The sequence below is a fragment of the Cherax quadricarinatus genome, chromosome 21 (genome assembly GCF_038502225.1).
Source record: "Cherax quadricarinatus isolate ZL_2023a chromosome 21, ASM3850222v1, whole genome shotgun sequence".
Classification (NCBI taxonomy): domain Eukaryota; kingdom Metazoa; phylum Arthropoda; class Malacostraca; order Decapoda; family Parastacidae; genus Cherax; species Cherax quadricarinatus.
Window position 1 is genome coordinate 7,420,431 of NC_091312.1, and position 22,128 is coordinate 7,442,558.

General features: G+C 42.8%; 1 protein-coding gene and 2 long non-coding RNA genes across 5 annotated transcripts in view; 1 reads left to right on the forward strand and 2 right to left on the reverse strand.

Moving 5' to 3' along the window:
* Positions 1–3,894: 3,894 nt before the first annotated feature.
* Positions 3,895–22,128, forward strand: part of LOC138853021 (uncharacterized) — an 82,532-nt gene continuing 64,298 nt past the window's right edge. For 2 of the 3 annotated variants that reach the window (XR_011392257.1, XR_011392258.1), the window contains exon 1: positions 11,498–12,629. This is a non-coding gene — a long non-coding RNA (uncharacterized lncRNA). Of the gene's footprint in view, positions 4,276–11,497; positions 12,630–22,128 lie in introns of those variants that run through there. The other variant, XR_011392256.1, reaches the window with a different exon arrangement.
* LOC138853019 (uncharacterized) lies at positions 15,740–21,917 on the reverse strand. Its single transcript, XM_070087151.1, has 2 exons — positions 16,237–21,917; positions 15,740–16,147 (listed from the first exon to the last, which is right to left on the reverse strand). Exon 1 carries the CDS (start codon positions 21,179–21,181, stop codon positions 18,638–18,640), a length of 2,544 nt encoding a protein of 847 aa, XP_069943252.1. The 5' UTR covers positions 21,182–21,917; the 3' UTR covers positions 15,740–16,147; positions 16,237–18,637.
* LOC138853020 (uncharacterized) lies at positions 15,740–21,983 on the reverse strand. Its single transcript, XR_011392255.1, has 2 exons — positions 21,915–21,983; positions 15,740–17,310 (listed from the first exon to the last, which is right to left on the reverse strand). It is a non-coding gene; the product is annotated as an uncharacterized lncRNA (long non-coding RNA).

Genomic DNA, 22,128 nt, shown 5'->3' on the forward strand with positions numbered 1-22,128 from the left:
GAAATTTCAATTACTCAGATATGGTAAACATGAGGAAATTAAATCTTCATCAGAGTACAAAACAAATTCTGGCCACAAAATAGAGCGAAACACCAACGTCAAAGACCTGGGAGTGATCATGTCGGAGGATCTCACCTTCAAGGACCATAACACTGTATCAATCGCATCTGCTAGAAAAATGACAGGATGGATAATGAGAACCTTCAAAACTAGGGAGGCCAAGCCCATGATGACACTCTTCAGGTCACTTGTTCTATCTAGGCTGGAATATTGCTGCACACTAACAGCACCTTTCAAGGCAGGTGAAATTGCCGACCTAGAAAATGTACAGAGAACTTTCACGGCGCGCATAACGGAGATAAAACACCTCAATTATTGGGAGCGCTTGAGGTTCCTAAACCTGTATTCCCTGGAACGCAGGAGGGAGAGATACATGATTATATACACCTGGAAAATCCTAGAGGGACTAGTACCGAACTTGCACACGAAAATCACTCACTACGAAAGCAAAAGACTTGGCAGACGATGCACCATCCCCCCAATGAAAAGCAGGGGTGTCACTAGCACGTTAAGAGACCATACAATAAGTGTCAGGGGCCCGAGACTGTTCAACTGCCTCCCAGCACACATAAGGGGGATTACCAACAGACCCCTGGCAGTCTTCAAGCTGGCACTGGACAAGCACCTAAAGTCAGTTCCTGATCAGCCGGGCTGTGGCTCGTACGTTGGTTTGCGTGCAGCCAGCAGCAACAGCCTGGTTGATCAGGCGCTGATCCACCAGGAGGCCTGGTCACAGACCGGGCCGCGGGGGCGTTGACCCCCGAAACTCTCTCCAGGTAAACTGCTGGCACTCCTACAATGACGAACGGTCGACCTCCACCCTTGTTTATCAATCGCTGTATCTAGCTTCTCTATTTTTTTTTTTTCTTCTCCACCACAATAAATGCTATATTATCACTATAGTTGACTGGTGCAAATTTTGGAGGAAGGACGCTTTTTCTGTAGTAATAATTGCTACTCGTTGTGTATATTGCGACCGCTGGTAACTACAGGTTATATGAAATTCACAGTAACGACTGGTATTTCAAGAAAAAGAAACTAATGAAAGTCACTCCACTCACATTCCCTCCTCCACTAACATTACACGCAACACTACAGCTGTCATCACCAACGCCACTACTAACATTGTGTTCATTACATTTATCAACAGTATTGTATTCAACATTAATGTCTATGTGGTTAACCTCATCACACTCTGCACCACCACTTATATTACGCTCATCACTATTGCTAACATTATAGACACCACCGCTCTCATCACACTCTTCACCACCACTTATATTACGGTCATCACTATTACTAACATCATAGACACCATTGCCTTTATTGTGATGCTCACTATAGTTATCAACACAAGTATTATATTCGTCATTACTGTAATTAAGAACACCACCACCACCTTGTTCAGCAGCCTTACACTTGCTTTCACAAATTGTGACAATCTTGTTATTGGTACACTCTACACATCTTTCCTTGTGTTGTTCAAGTTGTTGTTTCAGGAGAAATTGTTGTGTTTCCAGTACTTTTATGCGCGACATCAGATTGTGTACCACAGGAGCAAGACTTGGAACATCTGGAGACGTGAAGTCCCGGTCAGCTGAGCTCGTTGGCTGACTGTCAGCTGACTCAGCTACGCTGGTATTGACAGCCGACGTGATGGAGGTCTGTTGACGTGCTCCCCAGGTGAGGTGCTCAACCCCATTGTCTGAGGGCAGGCATGAGCCAGTATTCATACCCGAGGTACCTGGTAGTCCTGGGGGGTCATAATGAGGGGGACAGGGTGAAGTGCGGTTGGCTGTGATGCGATCAGCCCTCACACTGCAGTCAGCATGAGCTGCTGTGACTCCTGAGGTCTTACAATTGATACATTGTTTAGCAACAGTCTGTTGCTGTTTGATCATATCATAACACCGTTCAGAAGGATATAGGAGTGAAGCTGATTCATTACCTCTGTAACTTGCCATGATTGTGACCAGATCTACCTGGAGTTCATTACCTTTGTAACTAGTTCAGCTATCTTAACTTTGGGGTCCAGTCACTGGACCCATTATGTACCTTCGTAATCTTTTGACTTCCGCCCACAGGATGGGTATGGGGTGCATAATAAACATATTAAACTAAAGTGTGTGTGTGTGTGTGTGTGTGTGTGTGTGTGTGTGTGTGTGTGTGTGTGTGTGTGTGTGTGTGTGTGTGTCTGTCTGTGTCTGTGTGTGTACTCACCTATTTGTGGTTGCGTGCGTGTGTGTGTGTGTTTGTGTGTGTGAGTGTGGTGTGTGTGTGTGTGTGTGTGTGTGTGTGCGTGTGTGTGTGTGTGTGTGTGGTGTGTGTGTACGTGTGTGACTCAACAATCAATATTTGCACCAATAACTCATTACAGTTGTGACCGGGTGTGGAAGTGTGAATTGCTCATTACACTATAATTTGTTCATGATTGTAGCCATGTATAAACGTAAGTAACCATTCTACAGAATTCATTACCTTTGTAACTTGTGAGCTCATTACCTTTGTACCTAGTTCAGCCATCCAAACTTTGGGGGCCCAGTCCCTGGACCCATTACGTACCTCTGTAATCTGTAAATACCTTTTTAACTTGTCATGATTGTGACCAGACCTACCTGGAGTTCATTACCTTTGTAAATTGTGAGTTCATTACCTTTGTAAATTGTGAGTTCATTACCTTTGTAAATTGTGAGTTCATTACCTCTGTAACTTGCTCAGCTATCAAAACTTTGGAGTCCAGTCCCTGGACCAATTATGTACCTCTGTAATCTTTTGACTACCGCCCACAGGATGGGTATGGGGTGCATAATAAACATTTTAAACTAAACTAACTGGAAAATCCTAGAGGGACTAGTACCGAACTTGCACACGAAAATCACTCACTACGAAAGCAAAAGACTTGGCAGACGATGCAACATCCCCCCAATGAAAAGCAGGGGTGTCACTAGCACGTTAAGAGACCATACAATAAGTGTCAGGGGCCCGAGACTGTTCAACTGCCTCCCAGCATACATAAGGGGGATTACCAACAGACCCCTGGCAGTCTTCAAGCTGGCACTGGACAAGCACCTAAAGTCGATTCCTGACCAGCCGGGCTGTGGCTCGTACGTTGGTTTGTGTGCAGCCAGCAGCAACAGCCTGGTTGATCAGGCTCTGATCCACCAGGAGGCCTGGTCACAGACCGGGTCGCGGGGGCGTTGATCCCCGGAACTCTCTCCAGGTAAACTCCAGGTAAGGCCAAAAAGAGGAAGGGAATAAGGGAGGGACAGGGAAGAGGAGGAGGAAAGGGAAAAGGGAAGATGGGATAGGGAAGGGGGGAATGGGGGGTAATTAGGTTCGGTCTGAGGAAGGAGACCAACAGGTCTAATTCCTCAGACCAAGAGCCTCTTCACCATTCCAAGGAGCCCCCCTTGAAGAGGTCAAAAGTGCTTTGTTAATGACATAGTGAGGTTAACATTATGTCACTGGTTGGTAGTGTGTTTCTTAAGGTTGAAGTGAGAAGGAATATAGAACAGCATCTGGATCATCAAGTATGGGTCTATATTGTTTGGGTGCCGGCGTTGAGCCAATCTCTCCTGTGATGTGTAACTTGGCTACTCTCAACTCATTTTAGGAGAAGCCAGGTGCATGGTCATGGTAGAATGAAGGTCAGAGATATCAAAAGGGTCAGCCAAAATACCAGCACCAGAGTTGGATAAGAAGGTTTTGCAAGAGTGGTACCAGTTTTGAGATTAAGGTCTGTGGGTAGGTTGGGGTCAGGCAAGGGTGCCTGGAGGGGGGATATAAGAGACCTGGGAGAAGGCAAATCATAAACTTTATTATTCATTAATTAAGTTTCTTGCTTTTTGGTTAAAAAAAAGTGAGGGGAGGGAAGGGAAGAGAGGCAGCTCCAAGGAGAAACAAAGAGAGAATGTATAGCCCCCTTTGCGACACTGACGCTGCATGGAAAACACTCCCTACTTGTTATGGGGCTATGGGACCCAACATGTATTTATGTATCTGTAAGGGAGACTGTAACGTTCGCAACTGAACTTTTTTATTTTTTGTGGAAATTTATTTGGTCCCTAAAGTTCCACAGGACAGATACGACGTACGAAGGGGTCCCAGCATAGCCGTAATGGGACGGCTGAGCTGTGTGGCCCTTATAACTCACCCAAACAAAAAGCGTTCTCCCCGAACATAAACACATTTCTCTCCCCGGGTTGCCGATTGATGGTAGGCACTTATTTATTTATAGATTTACCCTTCAGGGAAGGAGTAGGTAGTTTTACTGTTGGTATATTAATATTAGGTTTACTAAGGCAACTGTAGATAATAATAATGTAGACCTAAGACCTTAACATAGGTTGTAATAGGCCGATAATGTAGGCAAACACTAGGATAAGTTAGCTAGGGAGAACTGTTAGTTTAGTTTAATATGTTTATTATGCACCCCATACCCATCCTGTGGGCAGTAGTCAAAAGATTACAGAGGTACATAATTGGTCCAGGGACTGGACTCCAAAGTTTTGATAGCTGAGCAAGTTACAGAGGTAATGAATTCACAATTTACAAAGGTAATGAACTCACAAATTACAAAGGTAATGAACTCCGGGTAGGTCTAGTCACAATCATGACAAGTTACAAAGGTATTTACAGATTACAGAGGTACGTAATGGATCCAGGGACTGGGCCCCAAAGTTTGGATGGCTGAACTAGGTACAAAGGTAATGAACTCACAAGTTACAAAGGTAATGAATACTGTAAGAATGGTTACTTACGTTTATACACGGCTACAATCATGAACAAATTATAGTGTAATGAGCAATTCACACTTCCACACCCGGTCACAACTGTAATGAGTTATTAGTGCAAATATTGATTGTTGAGTCACACACACACACACACACACACACACACACACACACACACACACACACACACACACACACACACACACACACACACACACGGGGCCAGGAGCTTGGACTCGACCCCCGCAACCTCAACTAGGTGAGTACAACTCGGGGCCAGGAGCTCGGACTCGACCCCCGCAACCTCAACTAGGTGAGTACATACACAAACTCATCCACACACACGCGCACACACTCATACCGGTGAAGAGCAACCGGTGAAGAGGCGGGGCCAGGAGCTAAGACTCGACCCCTGCAACCACAAATAGGTGAGTACAAATAGGTGAGTACACACACACACCCACTCATACACACACACACTCATACACATACACACATACACATACACACACACACACAAACACACACACACACACACACACACACACACACACACACACACACACACACACACACACACACACACAACTGGCAGCCCTAGTTTGAACGAAGAGACGAGGGTCTGGAAGAGAGACCAGCTCGTTCTTCTTAAGACAGACGCCAACTGGACAAGACGTGCCGTGATCAGCAGACGGCGCCCCCCACGTGTCTTCACATTTGAGACATGGGGAAATCTGGTAGAGGCACCTCGATGTACCGTAGATGACCTCCGTCAGGCCCATACAGTAAGACAAGACCTCCTTTATCTCGTAGATTTCTGGCCAGTGTCGGGGAGATTGTGAGTGAGTTTTATCTGTGGGCCCGGTGTGCAACAGGCAGAGCATGCCCAGTAAGTACCAGTGTCTCAAGGCAGTCTGGAAGCTAGTGTCCGTGTCTGCATAGTATACTAGGGGATACATACCCTCTTGGATATAGGAATTTCTGAGGTGCAGGCAGGACACTAATAACGATTGAATATTGCAGAAATTAAGGCTCCTGGTTGCACGTGGTTTCTGAGGGAAAGTCCAGAGGGGCTAAGGCTAAGCTTAGGGAAGTTGAAGATCAGGATATATGCTGCAACACCAAGTAAGTTAGTCCTTTATACGTGCATGCAGGCGAGTTTCTTGCAACATCAATCATTTGTGAAAATCTGTACTATAAGCCACTTGTGAGGCTGAGGTACCCACCTCAGAACTCGGTGTCAACAGAGTTTGCCAGGGTAGGTGACTCACTTGGAGGCAGTCCACACAAATTTTCACAAAAGTGGTCCTTCGAAAACCGTGAAGTGGAATAGCTAGGTTAAGCTATCATAGCTAGGCCACAGTTAGGAACCAGTTTAACAGAGTTAGGTTAAGTTAGCACACCTAGGCCTAAAGTTACACAGAGCTAGGCCAAGCTGACTATACACAGAAGTTGTTATTTGCAGTAATTTACAGGCAGGCCAGGTAGGCTAGAGAAGCTTGTGAATTTAATTATTTACAGTGATTACAAGTAATCCAGAGTAGGAGACTTGTGTGTTAATTACTTACAGTGGATTTGCAAGGTAGCCATAGTTAGGCTAGGCTTGTGCAATATTTACAACAGTTATAGTAGCTAGGACAGATTTAACCTAGTTATTATTTACAGGGAGTTATAAAGTCAGGTTTAAGTTATAGCACACTAGTTAGGTTAGGATTTACCTTATCCAACCATCCACGCTAGATTGAGTAAGCTGGGCACAGTTAGGCCAAGCTATTTACATACATTATTCATTTACTGTTTCACAAGTTGATTTGTTGAATTTATTTGTGTTAACCAAGTGATTTTAATTTGTATACTGCACTTTTTATTGTGTGATTTTCATTGTCTTTGATTCATTTTAATGTGGGATTTGTGAATTGTACCTGAGACTAGGTTAAGTCCTGTAATTATTTGCTGGCATTGTACAGGAAAGTGCTAGGTTAAGCTTTCACATCGATACACATTTTGATTGGGATTTGAGAGCTAACAGTGTACATTTTAAGTCAGAGTAGAGTCAATATAACAAAGGGAATTGTTAAGCTTGTTGAGAAGCCTTGAGACTCGTTCATTCTTACCTAACACCGTGACGTGCTGTGGGGTGGACTGGGTAAAGTACAATTAGTGTCACACTCCTCATTAAACTTCGACAATGGCAGATGGGGGTTCAGGAGAGTCTGGTTCAGTGTTAACAAAATTAAGACGATCAGTAGCGGCATACAAAGGGCATCTGAACAGAATGCGTAACAGGTGCAAGGCTACTTGCCAACACAGTAACGTAGACTGCGATGATTTGCAAGACTGCTTGAAGAGTTTGGGGGAAAAATGGGAAGCCTATGAACAAGCATTCTCAGCATATGAGCTACAGGCTATTGAGGATAATGAATCCCAGGGTAGTCTTCAGCAGGCTCTGGACGAATTCACTAAGGATGATGTAGATTGTCATCAGGAGATGAATATGTACAAAGATAAGTTAAGTACAATAAAGGCTAGTATTCCAAGGGTGGTGTTGAACACTGCAGGTACCCCAAACAGCCACACACCTGTCAATATGTTGCCCAGGTTGCCCCAGTTGAATTTGCCGACATTTGAGGGAACCCTAACTGAGTACATTGCTTTCTGGGATCAGTTTAAAGCCCAGATAGATGACAGGAACGATTTGTCAGATGCCGTCAAGTTGCAGTATTTGCAGTCGTAGCTCAAGGGTAAAGCCTTAGACCTGGTCCGGCACTACCAGATTACTGACACTAATTACCAACATGCCAAAAACCAATTAGAAGACATGTTTGGCAACACTGAAGAGATAAAGGTAGCTATACAGTGGACCCCCGCATAGCGATTTTAATCCGTGCAAGAGGGCTCATTGTTATGCGAAATGATCGGTATGCGAATGAATTTTCCCCATAAGAAATAATGGAAATCAAATTAATCCGTGCAAGACACCCAAAAGTATGAAAAAAAAAAAAATTTTACCACATGAAATGTTAATTTTAATACACACAAACTGAAAAAGGCATGCACAATTACATGACACTTACTTTCATTGAAGATCTGGTGATGATTGATGGGATGGGAGGAGGGGAGAGAGAGTGTTAGTGTTTAGAAGGGGAATCCCCTTCCATTAAGACTTGAGGTGTCGAGTCCTTTTCTGGGGTTACTTCCCTTCTTCTTTTAATGCCACTAGGACCAGCTTCAGAGTCACTGGACTTCTTTCGCACAACATATCTGTCCATAGTGGCCTGTACCTCTCGTTCCTTTATGACTTCCCTAAAGTGTTTCACAACATTGTCAGTGTACAGGTTGCCAACACGGCTTGCAATAGCTGTGTGAGGGTGATTTTCATCCATGAAGGTTTGCACTTCAAGCCACTTTGCACAGATTTCCTTAATCTTTGTAGTAGGCAACTTCTTCAATTTCTCTCTCCCCTCCTCTGAACCAGTTTCCTCAGGTCTGGCCTCTTGCTCTTGAAGTTGATCTATCAGCTCATCAGTGGTTAGTTCTTCATTGTCCTCCTCCACCAACTCTTCCACATCCTCCCCACTAACCTCCAACCCCAAGGACTTTCCCAATGCCACAATGGATTCCTCAACTGGCATAATCCTCTCAGGGTTAGCCTCAAACCCTTCAAAATCCCTTTTGTCTACACATTCTGGCCACAGTTTCTTCCAAGCAGAGTTCAAGGTCTTCTTAGTCACTCCCTCCCAAGCCTTACCTATTAGGTTTACACAATTGAGGATATTTAAGTGATCTCTCCAAAACTCTCTTAGAGTCAGTTGAGTTTCTGAGGTCACTACAAAGCACCTTTCAAAGAGAGCTTTTGTGTACAGTTTTTTGAAGTTTGCAATAACCTGCTGGTCCATGGGCTGCAGGAGAGGAGTGGTATTAGGAGGCAAAAACTTCACCTTAATGAATTTCATGTCCCCATAAAGTCGCTCTGCCATGTCTGTAGGATGACCAGGGGCATTGTCTAACACCAGGAGGCACGTAAGTTCTAATTTCTTTTCAGTTAGGTAATCTTTCACATTGGGGGCAAATGCATGGTGTAACCAGTCATAGAAAAAGTCCCTAGTGACCCATGCCTTACTGTTTGCCCTCCACAGCACATACACATTCTCCTTGAGGACATTCTTTTGCCTGAACGGTCTGGGAGTTTCAGAGTGATACACTAATAAAGGCTTCACTTTGCAATCACCAGTAGCATTGGAACACATCAACAAAGTAAGCCTGTCTTTCATAGGCTTATGTCCTGGGAGTGCCTTTTCCTCCTGAGTAATGTAGGTCCTGCTTGGCATTTTCTTCCAAAACAGGCCTGTTTCATCACAATTAAACACTTGTTCAGGTTTCAGTCCTTCACTGTCTATGTACTTCTTGAATTCCTGCACATATTTTTCAGCTGCTTTGTGGTCCAAACTGGCAGCCTCACCATGCCTTATCACACTATGTATGCCACTACGCTTCTTAAATCTCTCAAACCAACCTTTGCTGGCCTTAAATTCACTCACATCAGCACTAGTTGCAGGCATTTTTTTAATTAAATCCTCATGCAACTTCCTAGCCTTTTCGCTTATGATCGCTTGAGAGACGCTATCTCCTGCTAGCTGTTTTTCATTTATCCACACCAATAAGAGTCTCTCAACATCTTCCATCACTTGCGATCTTTGTTTCGAAAACACAGTTAAACCTTTGGCAAGAACAGCTTCCTTGATTGCCTTTCTGGTGCCCACAATAGTAGCGATGGTTGATTGGGGTTTCTTGTACAACCTGGCCAGGTCGGCGATACGCACTCCACTTTCATACTTATCAATGATCTCTTTCTTCATCTCTATTGGAATTCTCACCCTTATTGCTGTAGGGTTGGCACTAGAAGCTTTCTTGGGGCCCATGGTCACTTATTTTCCAGATAAAGCACCGAAAACAATGTAATAATACGAAATGTTCCGATTGTATGCTTGGATGTTACCGCGGAGGCTGGCTGGTAAACAATGGCACGGGCAGCACATGTGAGGCTGGCTGAGGGCGCACATTGGACGCGTCTCGAACGAACAGCGGTGAGCGGGTTTTTAAGCGGTATGCGAGGCAAAATTTTTGCGATTAAAGCAAGCGGTATGCGGATTAATCGTTATGTGATGCCAACGGTATGCGGGGGTCCACTGTACTTTATCGGTTGTTGGATCTAGAGGCTTGCCGACATGACCGTCAAAGCCTAGAGAAGTTCCGTATTGAAATTATGAGCTTGACAAATAGTTTCAGAGATTTGCATGATGAGGATGATTCAGAATGGGTCCTTAGCCAGGTGATTCAGAGGAAACTGGCTAGCACTACAGTGCATGAGTTACACTTAAAATATCGGACGAATAGGTTCACGATACAACAAATCGTTGAGGGGTTGGGAGATCTCGTTTCTCATTTGAGTATAGGTGTGAGAGAAGAGTCACCACCATCGCCACATAAAACCCCAGAAAGTCACTCAAAGATCTCGAGAGATCAGTCTAAAGCTCGTACGACTAATGTTGGAGTGTACTATGGTAAAGAGGTGTCTAAGGTAAGAACCTCTAAGCAGAACCTCAGAGGCACTCATGCCAGAATGTGTGTGTTCTGCGAAGGCGAACACGCTAGCACGAGTTGCCCGGAGTATACAACACTGAGCAGTAGGCAACAGAGACTAAGGGAGTTGAGACTCTGCTTCAAGTGTTGTGGGGAACACTATGCGAGAGACTGTGGCACCCAGCTCAGTGAGTGTCAAGTCTGTTGCAAAGGTAAGCACCATACTGCACTATGTCCCAATAATTTAAGGGAACCCCAGGCTAGTAGGGATATCTCTCAGGTAGAGATAGAAAGTGAGTCCGAGCCTGAAATGGTAGCCAGCGTGATTAGTGGGAGTGAAGTCTCTTATCTGAGTGAGAATCACGGAGGTGCTGCCCTACCTACAGTCATGGCAAAGGTTGTGAATGGGCACAGGTCTGAAACAACCCGATTATTCTTTGACCCAGGAGCACAAGTATCCTTGATAACAAAGAAGTTGGTGGCTAAATTAAAGTTGAAGGCCACAAGGAAAGTTAGTATGATGTTGGGAGGGGCTATAAGTCAGGTCCCACCCAAATCTTATGATGTGGTGGATGTCACAGTCAAATTAGGTGGACATCGCAGAGACATTACAGCCTTGGTGGTAGAGACATTACCCAGGGCAATTACAGCGAGAGGTCTTGCTGCAGCAGCTAAGCGATTGAAAGACCTTGACGTGAAGCTGGCAGACCAGGGAATTACCACTGACACGGTCAGAAATGTAGGTATCCTGGTGGGAGCCAATCATATAGATGACTTCCTGTCTACACGACGGACGTTTAAGGAAGGAATTGGTTTATACAGATCCCCAGTAGGATACATCATAGGCGGCAGGATTCCACCTGAATTCCCTGCCATGCCAGATAGAGGAGAAGCTGTCCCCATGATAGCTGGGGGAGTAGTGATAATGAGTACCAGTATACACGATGAACCGCCAGGGAGGCTGAACCAGGTAGGGAGTGACGAACACTCGGCCACCTTGGGAAAACACTTTTACAGGGTACGTAAAGAGGGAGATACATTGCCATTAAATCCAGGGAACCTCGTAACAGTGGGAGGAAAGGCTACCAAGGCATGTGGGCCACTGGGTGGGAAAGTACGGAGCCACTCAGTCAAGGCTAGACATACGAAAGACGTTAAAGTTAAAGAAAAGGGTGCTAAGACCACCGGAACCAACAAGTTTACACCCCCAGAGGTCCACACAGGGGAAACTGGACGGTTGAAGTTAGACCGGAGTCTACTCGACGAGAGTGGCCAGACTGCACTCGTGTCCAGGGTCCGCTGTGGGGGCTTGCGGAAGGTGAACTTGATTTAGATTTGGCGACTACCTTCGCCGGCGGGAGGATGTGGAAATTTATTTGGTCCCTAAAGTTCCACAGGACAGATACGACGTACGAAGGGGTCCCAGCATAGCCGTAATGGGACGGCTGAGCTGTGTGGCCCTTATAACTCACCCAAACAAAAAGCGTTCTCCCCGAACATAAACACATTTCTCTCCCTGGGTTGGCGATTGATGGTAGGCACTTATTTATTTATAGATTTACCCTTCAGGGAAGGAGTAGGTAGTTTTACTGTTAGTATATTAATATTAGGTTTACTAAGGCAACTGTAGATAATAATAATGTAGACCTAAGACCTTAACATAGGTAGTAATAGGCCGATAATGTAGGCAAACACTAGGATAAGTTAGCTAGGGAGAACTGGCAGCCCTAGTTTGAACGAAGAGACGAGGGTCTGGAAGAGAGACCAGCTCGTTCTTCTTAAGACAGACGCCAACTGGACAAGACGTGCCATGATCAGCAGATGGCGCCCTCCACGTGTCTTCACATTTGAGACCTGGGGAAATCTGGTAGAGGCACCTCAATGTACCGTAGATGACCTCCGTCAGGCCCATACAGTAAGACAAGACCTCCTTTATCTCGTAGATTTCTGGCCAGTGTCTGGGGAGATTGTGAGTGAGTTTTATCTGTGGGCCCGGTGTGCAACAGGCAGAGCATGCCCAGTAAGTACCAGTGTCTCAAGGCAGTCTGGAAGCTAGTGTCCGTGTCTGCATAGTATACTAGGGGATACATACCCTCTTGGATATAGGAATTTCTGAGGTGCAGGCAGGACACTAATAACGATTGAATATTGCAGGAATTAAGGCTCCTGGTTGCACGTGGTTTCTGAGGGAAAGTCCAGAGGGGCTAAGGCTAAGCTTAGGGAAGTTGAAGATCAGGATATATGCTGCAACACCAAGTAAGTTAGTCCTTTATACGTGCATGCAGGCGAGTTTCTTGCAACATCAATCATTTGTGAAAATCTGTCCTATAAGCCACTTGTGAGGCTGAGGTACCCACCTCAGAGCTCGGTGTCAACAGAGTTTGCCAGGGTAGGTGACTCGCTTGGAGGCAGTCCACACAAATTTTCACATTTTTCGTTCGATTTCTTTCATTTTTTTTTTTGTACGTAAAGGAGCACCTTTCAATAGTAATGTGACCAAGTTTCAATAAGATAGCTCAAAAAACAACTGAGAAAAAATTATTTACTAATAATCATACATATTGAACAGTATTTTCGTAATGGGACTTGGAGAAGCTGTTTTGGCATTATCTACGCATAAAACAATGTTAAACTGTATTTCAAATGGACGTCCAAACTCTAATTTATCCTTTCTTCATTCTTAAAAAAAATAGTTTGTATGGTTTTTACATTCAGCCAAATATCTGACTTTTGCCCTCACAAAAATCAAAAACAAATTATGATATCTCAAACAACTATCCATTTGCTTGTAAAACAATCTTTCCTTTATGTTCTCTGTGAATTTCATTACATTCCTGCTATTATTAACGAATATACTGGCTCATATATGTGAATAACTTACTTCCGAGATAATCCGCGAAACAGCCAGACCACCGATTTTTTTTTTTTCAAGAAAATAGCATTTCTCAGCATTACGAGTGTATATCATAGTTACCCCATGTTCGTTTTCTTTAATATAAGGACCCTGGAGGTGAAAGAAGGAGAATGGAAGCCCGTCGCTGAGGATGGGAATCTTTTATTCCCGAGGGAACGCTCTGAGAATATGCCATATATTATTCATTCTGGAGTATTTACCATATTTCTTTGTTATTGTTTATTATGTCATATTAGATCAATTGTGATAGATAAATAAGCCATAGAAGCTATAATAGCGTTATATTGAAGCATATTCCCCGGCCATCCCGAGACTGGAATTTTCCATGACGTCAGCAAAATGGTGCCAGGAGGTTCCTGGTTGGCTGGAAGTCTACGGATAAGTCCCACCCACTGTATTATGATGCCAAATCATCAATTATTATCTTAGAATATAGTAAGTAAGTAAGTAAGTTTATTCAGGTATACACAAATACAGTTACATAGAATTATCATACATAGCAGCATATGTGTAGAGAACCTTGGATAACCCAAAAAAGTCAGACAGAGTGACTTATTTCCATTGGGGTCCTTTTACCTTATTATTATAATATAAAGGTTATAATATTTTCTTATTATTCTACAATGAAGATAACATCTTATTATCATACTAAAAAGACTATCTACTACACCAAGGTCATTAAGACTATCTACAATACTAGGGTCATTACTAGGAATATGGTAAAATTTACACGTATGTTAGCTAAAAAATAGAAAATCATTCCCCTCCCTTTCTGTAGCTACATTCAAAGTTTATTCTCTATAAGGATTACAATGTTGATTTTACAGAAATTTGGTTATTGTGTGGTTTACATGTTGTAAAATAGTGATTACAGAGTGTACCACTAGAACGCTTAGCATGGCTAGGCATTTCGGGCAGACTTAGTTTTATTCTTAATTGTAAAATATTACAAATTATGAGGTAAGTTGGTATTATGGCTAAGTGACTAAATACTAGTTTGTGAGTTTAGCAATGTGAATGCTTTTGTTTTGGCACAATACATAGTTTCAGTATTGGAGTATCACAGGATTCATTATTTTAAGATTGAGATTAATATTTCTGTTTATGGTCAAATGAGTGAGTGAGTGTAAGTGTGAACCACCAGGTGGTATTCGTGTAGTTAGTTGACGGGGTGTATCAGGGAGATAAGATGTTTTCTAATGGTAGTTTTGAAGGTGATGAATGTGTCTGCAGTTCTAGAGTTCTCAGGTAGGGTATTCCAGATTTTAGGGCCTTTGACATACATTGAATTTTTGTAAAGGTTTAGTCGGACACGGGGAATGTCGTAGAGATGTTTGTGTCTGGTGTTATGCCTGTGGGTTCTGTCACAACTATCAAGAAAGCGTTTTAGGTCAAGGTTGATATTAGAGTTTAAGGCCCTGTAGATGAAGATTGCACAGTAGTAAGTGTGGATGTACTGAACAGGGAGTAAGTTTAGGTCTATGAAGAGTGGGGGGGTGTGTTGCCAGGGATGGGATTTAGTGATTATTCTTACTGCAGCTTTTTGTTGGGTTATTATTGGCTTTAGGTGTGTTGCTGCAGTTGATCCCCAAGCACAAATAGCATAGGTGAGGTATGGATAAATAAGTGAGTGGTATAGTGTGAGAAGGGCATTTTGCGGCACGTAGTATCGTATCTTGGAGAGGATCCCAACCGTTTTGGATACTTTTTTGGTTATATGCTGGATATGGGTGCTGAAATTCAGGTTGTTGTCAAGGTATAAGCCTAGGAATTTGCCCCCATTATTTCTGGTAATTAGCGTGTTGTCAATCTTAATGTTAATTTGTGCATCTCCTGCTCTGCTACCAAACATAATATAGTAGGTTTTGTCAGTGTTAAGCGTAAGTTTATTAGCTGTCATCCAAGTCGATATTTTGATCAGCTCCTCATTCACAATGGTGTTGAGGGTGTCAAGATTAGGGTGAGAGATGACATAAGTCGTGTCGTCAGCAAAGAGAATGGGTTTCAGGTGTTGGGATACGTTTGGAAGGTCATTGATGTATATGAGGAAGAGCAGGGGACCAAGGACACTTCCCTGCGGAACTCCAGTATCAATTGGCCGTGTTGCTGATGCTGTGTCTTTAATGGTGACATACTGATACCTATTAGTAATGTAAGATTTGAAATAAGCAAGTGCATGGCCTCTTATACCGTAATGATCAAGTTTGTGGAGTAGGATGTCGTGGTCTACTGTGTCAAAAGCTTTTCTTAGGTCAATAAAAATTCCTAGTTGTTACGTTGGTTTGTCCCTTATTACTTTGATAGTAAGGTTCTCACTACATGTTCTAGTGTGGGGTAGCTTTTACTTAATGGTCTTATTTGTCTAGGGGTAATACTTACATCATGGCTGATCATCCTGAGTGTCTCTGATACCCTTTCACCAGCCCTCTTCACAGGTTATGTAAACTACTACTATAAAAATATAACTGTATTCTCAATAGATATGTACAGAATATACAATTACAGCCTCACATTTTCAAAACAACGATCTACACACTGCATAGCTGTTCTCCCACATGGTATATCTCAACAACTTTAGTCCTCTCTCCTTGACATAACTCTGGGCTAACCAGTGTTTTGACACACTTTAATCACCCTGGGTATGGTGGTCACAACTTAAATTATAAACAAAACTCACCCCTGGAGCACACATAATGCCCCAAAAGATAGAAGAAGGACCCAGAGATCCTGCCAGGTTGAAGGCCAGCCACCGAGAGACCGAGTCAGTGCGAGGGAGAGAGAGAAAGAGGCTAAGCTCCTCCCACCAAAACAAAAGACTGTTGCCAAGCACAATTCTCCAGTTACCACAATTCTACCACACCTTAATTTTACTTTTACAAAAGGAAATACAACTTTATAAACTACTTATTTGCCAAGCACAATTCTCCAGTTACCACAATTCTACCACACCTTAATTTTACTTTTACAAAAGGAAATACAACTTTATAAACTACTTATTTAAATTTGTGTGTTTATGTGTCTATAGTATAACCTATTATATTGAGAAAAATAGGCTTGACCCAGCTGCTTCTCAGTCATAAGGTTGATCAGTCCTTCTGACATTTAGAGCAAAACCCCCATCAATTCAATATAATTAGGTATTCCAGAGTAACTGTTACTTATAAATACATGTTGGGTCCTATAGCCCCATAACACCCCCACCTCCAGACGAAGTCTCACAAAAGCTAGCTGTGTCCCTCAGGATACGGCTAGTAAAAAGTATATTGCTTAAGTCTGAAGGCGGTAAACAAGACTACTAGAAATGCTACATTTTCCCAGCACCATAACTACTCTTCACTTTACTGTTATTTACAAGAGATTGCAGAATTTTTTAGAAAAGCAATTTAACCATACCCATATACTCAAGTGTGTAACTATTTACAATTTTAGTGACTTTTAAACAATACACATTACAATGCAAAATTTTTTCACACAATGCCCACTGTGAAAGCCCGCACCAACAGGCCTGTGCCTCTGCTATGGTAATCCAGCAAGCAACTGGTACTCCAGGGTGGCATCTTCCTGATCAGGAGACGAGAGTAGAGCCAAACCCAGAGCAGTCAGGTGTACCCCAGGCAGGAAACTTCACAAAACATGTCAAGGTGTCTCTCACTTGGTGGCCGAACCAAACAGTGAGACTTCCAGTCAACACTCACGATCCTTAACATGGTCAGGCACTTAAGCCCATCTTCCGAGGTCCCACTCCACACAGATCCTCCAAACTTATTATGAGGAGGCTGTCATAGAACATGGAGGGGTCCAAGGGACCACAAAGGCAAATCGTCGGGCCGTTTTGTACATAGAGCACACCAAGACACCACATCACATACCTTCCTGAACGTCTCATGTTACCGAAGGTTGTCAACCACTGCCTCAACTCACATTCACGTACACCCTGACCCTCGTCACACTTTTGGCTCCGACTCAACTCCTTTACAGTCAGACGGCTGGTAGAGAGTACTCAGGCTCGCCGAGAGTTCACCACTGCAAAAACAACAAGGTCAGCACATGACAAACACTATGTACAAAGTATGCACCATGCATCTACATGAAACATCTAGAGAGAGCATCAGCAACCACATTCTCTGAGCCTTTTATATATTTAACTTTCAAATTAAAAGGCTGTAGGAACAAAGCCCATTTTAAGAGTCTGATTTTAGTCACTATACACAGGAACAGGATGAAGAGATCCTGAGACATGTACAAATGCTGAATAGCCAGCCCCAAAATGAAAATTTTCTTTCCTGTGGTAAAATGTTGACATTTAAACTTAGAAGGTTGTTCATAGACAATAACAGTTCTGCAACCTCTCGCAGTGCAACAACAAACACCAAAGACTTCTCTTTGCACCCAGGTTGGATACACCAAGTTTACACAAACACCATCACGTTCCATCTCACACACAAATTTTAAGCACACAATGAACACAATTTGCATTACACACATTAAAATGGTACTGGAACACAGACCATGGAAATCACATCTTCCATGTTTTAGCTTATTTAAAATGTTTGCATCTTTTAGTGCATAAGTATCAATCTTTCTAACCCTGTAAACCTTAGTTGTTAAACGTACTCTGTGGTAGTCAGTGTTTATGCCCAGGGTGCCATCTAATTTGGGAACCATGAAGCATGGGAATCCCCACTGACTCTCACTAAGCACTACAAACTGGTGTTGGAAGAATTTCACTTCTTCCTCCATCTCCAATTTTTCATACAGATTTTTCCCTCACAAAATTTGTTGAATTGACTCAGCTTCCTTAACAATTTCTTCATTGAGTTTCAACTTTTCCCCATTACTGACATCCCAAACTTTTATAAAGTTCCAAGGTGGCTGAGCCAACTCTCCAACATTTTTCTCATTAAAACCAAGCATGCATTTCCCAAAATCTTTTACACACATGTTATTTCTTAAATACACTTTTGGTATTTCATACAGATTATTGTTTTGCAGCCCTTTACATTCCATTAAAACATTGGTCTCTCTGAATTTTTGACATAACTTCAAACCCTTTAACCGGTTACTGTGTACACTATACTCATTCTTCTCTTGCTTGGGGGTGTGGGTTTTATCTCTAACCCCTGGGAACTTCCCCCACAACATGTTCAGCTCACAGCAACTTGCCATACAGATTTTCACATGAATTTTCTCCAGTATCAGCACTTCCTCTCCAGCCTCCAGAGTATCATGGTCCACATTATGGTCCCACATCATCATCCTGGTCTGGTTGATGGGCACGTTCACTGGTACCATCCACCTCATACGAGTCAAACAGTGTCTGAAACTGAGAAAAAGCTCCGAGGGGGGAGCATCACCATCCTCCCCAAGCCAATAGCTCAGAGATTCCAGTGCTTCCCCACTCAGCAAATACAAAGAAAGGGATCCTCTCATCCCAGTTGTTAGTATTGTCTATTCCATAGGCTGGCATCATTGTCTTGAGGGTTTGATGTAATTTCTCTATTTCCCCTTGAGATGGAGAGTGATACACAGTTGAACACTGAGGCTCTACTTTTAGTCCCTTCAAAACATTTCTAAAAGGCTTTGAGGTAAAGTTAGGCCCTTGGTCTTCTTGCACTGCTTGAGGAAAACAAACATGAAAAAAGAACTTCATCAAAACCCTTAAGACTACATGAGCAGTTATCTTATGCAGAGGGACTGCTTTCAGGTACCTGGTAGTGGAGCAAATATTTGTGAGTAAATAATCATTTCCCAGTTTGGTCCTTGGGAATGGACCAAGTACATCTACTACCAGCTTGCTGAAGGGTTCACCTGGTGCTGAAATAGACTGGAGGGTAACAGGTTTAATACTTAGACTAGGTTTCCCTATAAATTGAAAGACATGATAGGTCTCAATATACTCTCTGACAGTCTCCCACAGCTGAGACCAGAAGAAATGCCTGGAAACCTTGGACATCACCATCTGGGGACAAAACCCTTGTTCTCCTTCCATCGATACTGCAAACAGAGGTGAATTCTCTGTAAGAGTTTCCTCCCTGAAATGAAAACACTTATTTAACTGTAAAATCTCTTCCTCCGCAACAGCGACATTTTCCTGCACAGAAATTAATTGCACCCTAGCAGGTGCAGCCTCTCTCACATTATTTAACTGATCCATTCTCCAATCATGCTCAGCTCTGGCTGGAACATCCTTTTCTTCAGTTGACTGCAGTTCAACCTCAGAAAGCAGAGTTACCAAACTTAAGCCCTCACCATCCTCATGAGAAATATGAAGACTGTTGGTAGCATGATCATGAGCCATACTTCTCATGGTGGAACCATCAGGGAGAAGGTCTGGCAGGGTTTTCCTAGCCATTTCCTCCCAACATTTGGGATTTGGTTTCCCCCAAACTAGTTGTTCCTCACTGTCTAACAGACCCATAACATTATTCCCTAATAAGAGGTCGACCCCTTTGAAGGGAATTTCATCTGAGATACCTACAGGGAGATAGCCAACTTGGTATGCAGATTCTACCCATAATTTGTGTACAGGTGTCCTTATGGTTGAACCCGTAATACCCTTCAACAATATATCTACCCCAGTATAGGTATCCTTAGACACTGGTAGCACTCCAGCACATAGCAAAGAGTAGGTGCTACATCCATCTCTCAAGGACAATATGTTCTCAACTCTGCCTACATCCTTTTGCAAACCAACTGTGGACCTACTAGAAAATATACACATCCTGGGGTCTAGATCCAAAGGTTCCTCCTCACCTTGCCTTGAAGACCTAATGCAGGCAACTGGATGTATCTCTGCAGTTAGAGTCCTCTGGGGTGGTTCCTCCCTTTCCTGATCTCTCCGCCTTGACCAGCAAAACTTTTGAGTGTGTCCAGTTTTGTTACAGTAGTAACAGGCATAACTCTTAAAGGTATTTTTACCATTTGGTGTAGGACTGGTACTGTTTACTCGAGGACCTGAAACATTATCTGATTGTCTAGGTAAACTTTGAACTCCAGCTGACTTACCTTTTCCTTCTATTTTATAGGGCACCTCAGCCTTCATTTGTTCCTGAAAATTCTTGTCCCACTTACCTTTATGACCATAAGACTTGGAATAAGGTTTAGAATGAGTGGGGAAATTTTCAGAAGCAGCATGACTGTTTTTACTTACCAATTCCCTGCGAGCCAAAAATCGGTCACCTAGATCCAGTGCTTCAGAAAGATTATCTGGGTTTTTGTCCTCTAAATATTCTCTGAGGTCAACAGGGATTGTATTGTACAATTCCTCATGAACCATCAGATCTACTAATTTGTTATAGTCTTTATTAACTCCTTTAGAACAAACCCATTTCTTAAAAAGGAACAGTTTCTCATTCCCAAACTCAGTTAAGGTCTGCCCATCCTGAAATTTTTGATTCCTGAACTTTTGCCTATATTTCTCAGGTATCATTTGGTATGCAAGCAATACTTCCTCTTTAATCTTATCATAATCAGAAAAATCTTGCCCCTCCAGAGTCTCTACTCTCTGGAATCCTTTACCTACAAGTTGTGTGCGAACTAGGGTAGCCCACTTCTGTTTGGGCCATCCTTGCTCCAAAGCAGTCTTCTCAAAAAAAGAAAAATACCTATCTGGGTCACTCTCTGTAAACTTAGGGACAAAATTTGCAGCTTTAGTTATGTTAAAGTACTGCTCAGGCTCTTGTTCTGAACCTCCTAACCTTTGACGTTCTTTCTCCTTAGCTTTCATTAATTTCATTTCAGCCTCTAGTACAGCTAATTTCAGTCTCATTCTCTCCATTTCCATATCACCTGGAGTAGGTGATTCCTCATCTTCACTATTAACAGGCATGTTTACTGATGAATTATTACCTTCTTCCCTGAAGCCTAAAAAATCTGAAGACTCATCTTCTGACATAGTTTTATCTTTAAACACTTGCTTCCCTCTTACAGTATCAGTGGACAAAGTTTTCCCACAGGCACATAAAATAACACAAATTGAATGTAAACTATGCACATAGCACTTACCATAACCACAACAAAAATGTGTTACTCCCTTTCCCCCCACCTTAGGAGAAAAACAACCTGTAAACTAATATATGAAAACAACACTTCCACTGACACCACCTTGGTAAATCTTCTACCAGAAACATGCAACTGTTATTACCCCATACCAGCACATATAGTTCAAAGAATGTTTTGAGTTATTTTAGCAGTCAAATAACTCTCCCGGTCAAGCTCCCATGTTACGTTGGTTTGTCCCTTATTACTTTGATAGTAAGGTTCTCACTACATGTTCTAGTGTGGGGTAGCTTTTACTTAATGGTCTTATTTGTCTAGGGGTAATACTTACATCATGGCTGATCATCCTGAGTGTCTCTGATACCCTTTCACCAGCCCTCTTCACAGGTTATGTAAACTACTACTATAAAAATATAACTGTATTCTCAATAGATATGTACAGAATATACAATTACAGCCTCACATTTTCAAAACAACGATCTACACACTGCATAGCTGTTCTCCCACATGGTATATCTCAACAACTTTAGTCCTCTCTCCTTGACATAACTCTGGGCTAACCAGTGTTTTGACACACTTTAATCACCCTGGGTATGGTGGTCACAACTTAAATTATAAACAAAACTCACCCCTGGAGCACACATAATGCCCCAAAAGATAGAAGAAGGACCCAGAGATCCTGCCAGGTTGAAGGCCAGCCACCGAGAGACCGAGTCAGTGCGAGGGAGAGAGAGAAAGAGGCTAAGCTCCTCCCACCAAAACAAAAGACTGTTGCCAAGCACAATTCTCCAGTTACCACAATTCTACCACACCTTAATTTTACTTTTACAAAAGGAAATACAA